Below are 9,241 nucleotides of genomic sequence, written 5' to 3'. Positions count from 1 at the left end.
ACGAAAATTTTATTAAAAAATGAAGAACAGCCAACCCGAGTACATTGGGAATGTACTATGGGGGACTGCTGTGATTTTATCTATAAGAGGCTTGCACTCTATTTCAGATCATCTTCCTGATATAAGAGGGACTCCAAGATATTTAACAGGCAGCTTCCCTTCTTTAAACCAAAGGAAGTCTAGGATCTGGTGCTTTAAATGTGCAGGAACTGCCAAAAGAAAATTTTCACTCTTTGCAGGATTTGCATTAACGTCTGAAATTCTTTTGAAAGCCTTGAGTATCTTGAATTATAGTAAGAGAATTGATGTTACCACTTGAAAACAGCATCAAGTCATCTGCAAAACAGAGGCGAGTGAGTTTTAGAGTTTCACATTCAGGATGGAATCTAAATGCAGAGGATCTTGCGATAGCTGACTGTACCATTCTCAAAAAGACTTCCATTACCAATACAAATAAGTAAGGAGACAACAGATCCCCTTGTCTTAGCCCTCTCCTCCCTTTGAAGTATCCCACAAGGCTGCCATTGAAAGCAGTAGAGAATTTTTTGGTGGTAATACACTCCCTGACCCAATATGGATTTTCATAATTTTACTAGTACATCATTTGCTTCTTACATGTTGATTATTCTTTCTTGTTTAGCTCTTGTTTCTTGTTAGTTGTTCAAAAACCATTTGGGAAGCCAAGAGCCTTGTAGCTCAATTTGTGGCACCTCCTGGTGTTTCCAAGGAAGACATTAAGGGTTCGAATCGCTTCTCCCTAGTTATTACTATTGAATTATAAAATAAATAAATAAACCATTTGGAAAATGCGAAAAGAAAGGGTGATTCTTAAGTATATCTTGAGATTCTGGATTTAAAATTTGGCAAATTGCTGCCTGATTGCCTAACAAAGTGGACTGACCATTTTCGAGTTATGCTTGTCATTGTGCGTTGCTCCACCATGCTATCTTCCTTATTAAGTAATGCATTTTTGCGAAATTCATTTCAATCTTTGTTCATCTAATCACGGAGCAATTTTTGGGGCTAAGAGAAGAACTGTATGCTCTACTCTTTGATGAGGCCTTTGCAAATGTTCCATTCCTGATCTTTTGCATTACATTTGCTGGATCTTCTTCTTGGCCAGAAGAGGATTTGTGTTCCCTCCTCGGCCTGACCAATGTCATCACAGGGCCTTGGGGTAGAGCTGGCAGAAGCAAGTGCCCATCCCTTTGAGGCTAAGAGAAGAGCTGTATGCTTTACTCGTGCATCTGTGGTTTTCTCCCTAGGGGTGGGTCCAAATGGCCTTGCCTTGGTGAGGTTCCACGTCATCAAAAAAGAAAAAATCCATAACAACACAAAACTTAAGACTGAAACAGCATTTTTTTTAATTGTGATTCTAAGCAAACAATTGGTGGATTTTGTATAGTTTGATTACCATTGGCTTGATCTTTTTTTTTCCTGGGTATTGGTAATGGAACATTGCAGAGATTAGTTCAACACCAGCCAACTCAGTACCCTGCATCAGAGGAGATGAGTATCAAGAAAATCAAGTTTAATGCTTTTGACTTGGGAGGACATCAAATAGCTCATAGAGTGTGGAAAGACCATGCCAAGGTAGATATATCAATCTATCAATTATCGTTGATGGGAATGTTTAGTTAATGTTTGTTACTCTTGAGAGTACTTGCAATTTTTATACTTGTTTTTCATAGATCATCAATTGTGTGATGCAAGGATGAACAATAGGGAATGTGGTTTAAATAATTGTGACTAGTTTTTGCCACCAGATTCAGATTTGCTTCAATTCGAATCGTGATAAATTTAGGGTTGTAACCATATGTGCCATAAATTTGGCAATAACGAATATTTTGATATGGAATAATTACCCCTTGTAATAAATTAAACTGATTTGGCTGAAGTCTAACCAAAATACTAAGAAAATGAAAAACTTTGGTGCTTTTATATGAATTAACTCTCCTCCGCCCCCCCCCCCCCCCTCTTCTCTCTCCCTCCCTCTCAACTAGCTAGATGATAATCCATGTCCCATATTCCTGAGTTTTGCTATCCTATTAGAATACCAGCGTCCTGTGAAGTTGTTTTTGCTTATGTTGTCACTTGCAGAATGATCTTAGGATGGTTCTGCCTTCATAATCCCAGACAAACCTTTCAGTATTTATCTGATTCATGGGAGGCAGATATTGATCGTGGGAGTTTGCTGATAGCACCTTTTGCCTTTAGAAGGTCTGCTAATAGCATCTCAGAAATTTCTTAAAAAAATGTTAATTCTTTCTTTCTTGATTTGATCTTGTTTCTTGTCATTTTTTCTTAAACCAGAGAAAAATAGTGACTTCTTATGTATTCCTGAGCTTTGCTTTCCTGATTGAGTAACGGCATTCTTTGCAATTGTTTTTGCTTATGTTATTGCATGCAGAATCCTAAATGTTATGATAGTTCTGCCTTTCATAAACCCAGACAAACATTTCCATGGTTATCTGATTCATAGGAGGCAGTCTTTGATTGTGGGAGTTCGATGAAAGCACCTTCAGTGTTTAGAATGTCTGCTAATAGTATCTCACCATACATAATTCATACTCTTAGCCATTGTACCAAATCTATCTACGTCAAAATATACATTGTAGATCTCTTGCATTAAAATATGGCATTTCATAATTCTACGAGTGCATTGGTGAGTTGGTGACTTCTTTGCAAGTTAATTTTTATTTCTTGATTGGACCTTCTTTCTTGTGAGTTTTAAAAACCAGAGGAATGCTTTTAGTTGTTGAGGGTAAAAATGCTTCCATTTGGGAAATGTAAAGAAATTGAGATCCTTAAATCAAACTTGAAATTCTGTTTTGGAAATTTGGCAAGATGTTGCCTTATTGCCTAACAAAGAGAAATATATTTCAAATTATGCTCGTCATTGCATGTTGGTTCACAATGCTGCAGGATTTTTTTTAATGGCTCAAATTATGCCTATATCTTCCTTGTTAAGTAATTTTTTGTTTGTTAAATACATTTCCATCTTTCCGAAGGTGGATGCAGTTATCTACTTAGCGGATCCTTGTAGAGCTAATACTTATAGCTTCTGCAAATTCATAAACTTGGTTTAGAAGTTGTGAGTTCAAAGTTTTTGTTTCATGATTAATTAGGTCTGAAACAGCATTTAGACATAATTGTTGAAGCTGTGAGGGGGTTAATTTAGGAGAGAACCAGTCCTTGTGATTAAGGGTAATACTACAACCATTACCCACTCTCCACTTTGCCTGAGTCAGAAGGGAATTCTTGCAAGAGCAAAAACTATACCAAATCCATGAGCCTAGTGGTTTGAACTGTCCCTCAAAGGGGAAAGTTTTGGGAAAGTATTGGCTTTCCTATGTTCATTCTCATGCCCCCACCACAAATTGCACTGTCCTATCCATGGCACTACACAGTTCTTGGAATCTTGAAACAAGAAAATGTGTATAAAGCCAAGGAACTAATCATTGATTTAATTACGGTCATTCGACCTGCCTGGGATAAGAATTTAGCTTTCCGTCCTTGAAGCTTAGAATTAATTTTATCCAGCAAGGAGTGAAAGTGTGGCACCTTACACCTGCTGAAATTAAAATTAAAACCAAGGTACATTCCAAGAGTGCTCACACGTCTAATGTGCAAGGAGTTTTCCCATTTTAGTTTTAGATCTATGGCTGTGTTTGGACTGAAAAAAATCTGAGATTTGGATGTGTTGATCACTTGTCTAGAAACTCTAGAATACCAATCAAGTTTTTCCACCAAGATGTATATAATTGCAGGAGCATTTCTGGCTATTTTGATGCCACGGAAGGTCTTGTACGGTTCACCATCAAGAACAACACAAGAGAAACATTTGTGCAGAGGATGAAAAGGTAAGGGGATAGAGGATCCCCCTGCCTAGTTCCTCTTCTTCTTCTTCCTATGCTTCTACACAGGCAATTACTGATGGCTACTGATCCACCATGTTTTGAAGGTTGTGTTGTATGCCTCCTTTGCCTATTGTAGAATGCCATCATCTCATTTGAGAAGTGGGCTGCCATAGCTTCTAATTTGAATTGTACTCCATGAAGTTCAGTTAGTCTTAACCTTTGAGCATGCAACATTCTTTCCACTTCATCCGCCTCCAAGGTTCATTGAAGCCTTTCATGACCTATCACCCTGCACTTTGTACACAGCTTAAAAAATCGTTCGTATTGACACTGCATCCATTGCTTTACTCCATTGTCCATCTTAAGGACAAAGCCTGCAAGGAGAGGCTTCAATGGGTCCACTTGAGCTCTAATGTTTCTGTGTTGTCTGGTTCTGTCAATCTTCCTTTTCAACCAAGCCAATCAGACCACCCATTCTTTCCACCATGCGAGAACTGGTACTCTATCAGTAATCCATGAAATTGGACCCCAAGAGAGAGATACTTTGAAGTTCCAGGTTACCCAAAAACCAGATTGGGTCTCCAATGTTCTCATTAGCGACTGTGGTGTGGGGTCTTAGCTTGGAAGCGGTTAGGATGCTATTATGATCATGCTCAAGTCGGAAAGCTACACTAGTTGCCCCCCTCTAACCATTTTTCTTTTACCAAAAAAAAGTCACATCTAGGGACCATGGCCCTTTAGCACAAATGAAGTCTAGATCAATTCTAGAAGAGAAATGAAGTAGATAAAAGGAAGCTTCCATACTAACACCCTCACTGTGCCTCTGAGACGCCATGCAGCGTTAATCAGTTGCTGCATGCAGGGCACAGAGAAAGATCTAAACAGAAACTTGATTGAACCAATAAAGTACAGCTACTGAAGGGCAAGAGAAACCCCACTTGCTTTCCAAAAGCTCTAGGACAAGAATAATGAAGTATAAAGGATAGAGAAGCTTTTAAGAGTCAAGAGAAGAGGGACATATTGTGAAAAGTAAGGTTAAATTAAGGTGAGTGAAGATGATGATTAGCAATTGTAGGACCACACCCTTTGTCACAATTTTTCACTATTATCTTATATGGTAGACTGTGACTAGTTGCTTTTACTTTCATAAGAGACTCACCAATTTTTTTCTACTACTCACAACTTGTCACATTAAAGTTATGGTGTGGCACAAAAGGGTGTGATCCTAGATTTGATGGTAGTCTATGGAGAAGACAAGAAGACTCTTTAGAAACTGCAAGCTAATGTGAGAGAGAGAGAGAGCAATTAAGTAAAGGCACGCAATAGGTTGGACTTCTCAAATCTCAAGAGTCAAGACTATAGAAACGGCGGCTGGTATAATCTGAAAATGATATTATTAAGCACTGGAAGACTAGAAGTAATTAAAAATGATTGACTCCTGTACCTACTCAATCCAAGAGAACATCTTATTGGGCTTTTATATTATATAAGCTTATTGGGCTTGTTTGTTGGTGGTGAAGTAAGCAAACTATTCTTTAAAATTTTCAATTAAACTAATCACCTGATTATATTAATTATTGCATGAAAGTCAATGTTATCTTATCTATAAACATAATACATAACTAAAAGCAACTAATAGGTGTCGCCTGTTTTGACTAAAATGTCAAAATCCAACTGTCATTCATTGTGGGTGTTGCTAAGTAAACTTAAAGTGGTTTGACCGTTTGAGGATGGGACAAATTGACAGCTTTTTTTGTAAATTTTCCTCTCTTGACCCTGACACATAGCTTAGTCGGTCCCACAATTCCAGCTGTGGAAATTGTGGACCAATTGTACCTTAAAGGGTACCAAAAGCTCCAGAATTATTGCCTTATAAACACTCACAGACAAAGCATTAGCACACGCACACATGACACCTAGGTTGTCTACTTCTCTCTCTCTCTGTCTTTCTGTCACTGAAACACACAACAGAGAAGAAAAGAAAGAACGAAATGGATTTTATCAACTGGGTTCAAGAGTCGATGACTCGGGTCTCTCGTTTCTTCATTTATCAGGTTCTCTCTCTCTCTCTCTCTCTCTCTCTCTCTCTCTCTGTTTTCTTGCTCATTTTTAAAGTTGTGTTAATTTGTATGTGCTCTTTCTTTTTCCCTGAGAAAAGCTGGGCGTCTTTAATCCCTCTGAAACAAATTCAAAGGAGGCCAATATCTTGTTCTTGGGCCAGGATATTGACTGCAAAGAGGCTGTGATTTTTAGCCTCTCAGATGAGGTCTCTCTCTCTCTCTCTCTCTCTCAAGTGTTTGGTTTATAAGAAAAAAAAGAAAAAAAGAGAAAGGAAATAGCTGAAAATACTGATAAAGCTTCTTTTATTTATTTAATTATTTAAATTTGATTCTCAACCAACAAATGGTGAACTTGATGTTCTTTGTTGTGGGTATTGATGAGTGCATATTGCAGATCCAGAGCATATATAGGAAAAGGACAAATATTATGCGATCTATGTTTCCATCTCAGTATTTGACATCATGGGTGTCTAGTATTGGGAAAATCAAATTCAACTTTTTTGATTTAGGAGAACATGGGATAGCTCACAGAGTTTGGAGAGACCATTGTGCCAAGGTAGATTTCTCAATCTATCAATTATCTCTGATGAGAATATTTAGATGATATGTGTAATATGATGGTCTTGTGATTATAATTTAATTTTCTTATTAACTCTTGAGAAAGCTTGCATCTGGCAGTGGTAGACCAGGCTGTTTAATGGGAATCCTTTATGTCTTAAAGTTTTTTTTTTTTTTTTAACATAGAGTCAATTTTTTTATTCCATTTTGACTAATAGGGAACATGTCTTACATGATTGTGCTAGTTTTTGCTAGTAAGCTGGATCCAGATTCACCCCAATTGAACCATGATAAACTTTGAGTTGTGACTGTTTATATTTGCCTGATAGATTTGGCAATATTAAATATTTTGGTTTTAAATGGAAAAGTTAATTATTGCTATATTTTTAACTGATTTGGCTAACGTCTAATAAAAATACTATGCAAATCAGAATTTTGGTTCTCTTAACGTATCTACATTTATTAAATTTCTTTTACACATGTCTCGTATGCTTGAGCTTTGTTATCCCAACTGAACACCAGTGGCCTGTGAAATTCATTTTGCTTATGGTATTGCATTACCCTAAATCTTAATATACTTTTGCGTTCATACTCCCACGCAAACCTTTCCGTTTTTATATTTCATTCATGGGAGGCAAGCATTGATCATGGTATATTGGTTAGAGCATGTTGTGTTTTAGAAGGTCTGCTAATAGTGTCTCAACATACATGTTGATTATTCTTTCTTGTGTAGCCCTTGTTTCTTGTTAGTTGTTTTTTTATACCATTTGATAAATGTGAATATATATATACACACTGATCCTTGTATATCTCTTGAGATTCTGGATTGTGATTTTGGCAAAGTGCTGCCTGATTGGCTTGCAAAAGAAAAGCGTTTTGAGTTATGCTTGTCACTGTGTATTGCTCCTCCATGCTATCTTCTTTGTTAAGTGATGCATTTCAATCTTTGTTCTGTAGATGGATGCAGTTGTGTACATTGTAAATGCTGATGCTCTACTCAGGTGGCGATTTCTGGGGCCAAGAGAAAAGCGGGATGCTATACTCAGGGAGCATTTCCTGGGACCAAAAGATGAGCTGAATGCTTTACTCTCTGATGAGGCCTTTGCAAATGTTCCGTTCCTTATTTTTGGCGTAACATTTGCTAGAACTCGTCTTCACCTAGAAAGGAGATTGCGTTCCTTCCTTGGCCTGCCCAACATCACCACAGAGCTGGCTGATGCAAATGCTCGTCCCCTTAAGGTTTTATTGGCTAAAGAATTACGCAAAGACCAGTATCTAGATGGTCCCCCTGAGCATTTATTGGCAAAAGCATCATGCAAAGACCAGTATCTAGATGGTTTCAATTGGCTTTCTCAATACATTAACTAGTAGTAGACGTGTATCTTATGTTTCATACATATACATGTAACATTATTCTCACAATGAGGTTGTATTTTATGAATCTTATAGGCAGTTTGAATGAATATTTGGCATCTTATTTCAACTGGAGTTGCTGGCACACTTTTAGTTTGATTGTTGATTTTCCACTATTGATTGCCTGCTATAAGATTAAGAAGTATATCCATTTGGTTTAGGTGGATAGGTGGGATCGGAAGTATTGCAAAAGATTGAAATCCGTTTGGATTCAATCACTGTGCATTTAGGCAGTTCCCCTTCAGTTTCTGAATTTGGGAAGCTTGGGATGGTTGTTTGAAGTGAGTGCCTATTTCAGTGGGCTCTTTTCCAAAAATTCTTATATCTCCACCCGTTAGACGCAGCTAGAGCACAAAAACTATAACATCTAGGTATGTGCATATATTTTTAGCTAAAAAGCAATAGTATACTTCATCATTTCCCAATTGAGGTTACCTTATGCTAATTCCGGAAGTACTTTTTATCTCCTTCAAAGTAAACTTAGCTTCACTTTTGCTTTCAAAAGAAAAAAAAAAAAAAAAAAATTTAAGACAGAAAGACCTTAACTATTGGTAAAGAATGTACAACAACAAACCAAAGCAACACTTTATTTTGGAATGTAGTTCTTCTATTTTTTTAAAAAATTTTTTTGCTTGAACTTTGTACATACATCCTTTGTAAGTGAAGTATCTCCACTTTATCGATAAAAAATGTCTTTGTTACTGGATGAATTGTGAATAAAACTGACAAGATAAATCAATTTAACTCACTTGTAGCTATAACCGCTAGGAGGATATGGATAATAAATAAGAGTGCACAACAACTTAAGATTGTTTTTTTCATAGAAGATTGTTGGTCTAACATACTGGTACATATGTGGGAGTGAGATGCAGAAACTCTTATGAAAGTTTCTGAAAGCGTGGATAGCAAGGGATGTAGTGGGTACTAGCCACTGGGTAATGTGTTGCACTCATTGAAATTAAGGAAGTCTATCCCTGAAAGTTTTTCATCTTTCAGGGCGATTCTCAAAACACCATTTCAGCCATTAGGCAAGATCTTTCAAAATGTTTAGTGGGAAGTGGTAATATTGGTATGGAATGAAAGAACTTGCTATCAGGATTCTCAATGTCTAATTTTTGTTATTCCTCTAGAGAGGATTTCGTTGGCCCATAATTTGGTAAACTAGGCTGCCTTTGTTTCATCTGAGAAAGTTATGAAGAGGTTTTTACATGAACCTGACAATTAGAATAACACTTGGAACAAAATTGGAGTGCAATTAGGATCTAACTAGTCGATCTCGTGTGCGATGCACGTATACACCATAAGTTCATTTAGAAAATTTTAATAAAAAATCACTTTTACAACTCATGT

At 37.0% G+C, this 9,241-nt stretch overlaps 1 protein-coding gene and 1 non-coding gene across 2 annotated transcripts; both read left to right on the top strand.

Annotated features, from left to right (window-relative positions):
- The first annotated feature begins 2,129 nt into the window (after positions 1–2,129).
- Positions 2,130–2,246, top strand: LOC142630081 (small nucleolar RNA snoR83). The gene has a single exon (XR_012843197.1). It is a non-coding gene; the product is annotated as a small nucleolar RNA snoR83 (small nucleolar RNA).
- A 2,931-nt stretch (positions 2,247–5,177) lies between these two features.
- On the top strand, positions 5,178–7,961 carry LOC142627516 (small COPII coat GTPase SAR1B-like). Its single transcript, XM_075801394.1, has 4 exons — positions 5,178–5,914; positions 6,019–6,126; positions 6,315–6,476; positions 7,436–7,961. Exons 1-4 carry the CDS (start codon positions 5,852–5,854, stop codon positions 7,844–7,846), a joined length of 744 nt encoding a protein of 247 aa, XP_075657509.1. The 5' UTR covers positions 5,178–5,851; the 3' UTR covers positions 7,847–7,961.
- Positions 7,962–9,241: the final 1,280 nt, after the last annotated feature.

This window comes from Castanea sativa, chromosome 3, assembly GCF_040712315.1.
Source record: "Castanea sativa cultivar Marrone di Chiusa Pesio chromosome 3, ASM4071231v1".
Classification (NCBI taxonomy): domain Eukaryota; kingdom Viridiplantae; phylum Streptophyta; class Magnoliopsida; order Fagales; family Fagaceae; genus Castanea; species Castanea sativa.
The sequence above is the reverse complement of the archived record's forward strand: the minus strand, read 5'-3'. Positions and strand labels throughout refer to the sequence as shown.

Coding starts and splice junctions, on each gene's coding strand:
- LOC142627516 (XM_075801394.1), top strand. CDS start 5,852: ATGGATTTTATCAACTGGGTTCAAGAGTCGATGACTCGGGTCTCTCGT. Junction 5,915..6,018: donor CTCGTTTCTTCATTTATCAG/GTTCTCTCTCTC, acceptor CCCTGAGAAAAG/CTGGGCGTCTTTAATCCCTC. Junction 6,127..6,314: donor TTTTTAGCCTCTCAGATGAG/GTCTCTCTCTCT, acceptor TGCATATTGCAG/ATCCAGAGCATATATAGGAA.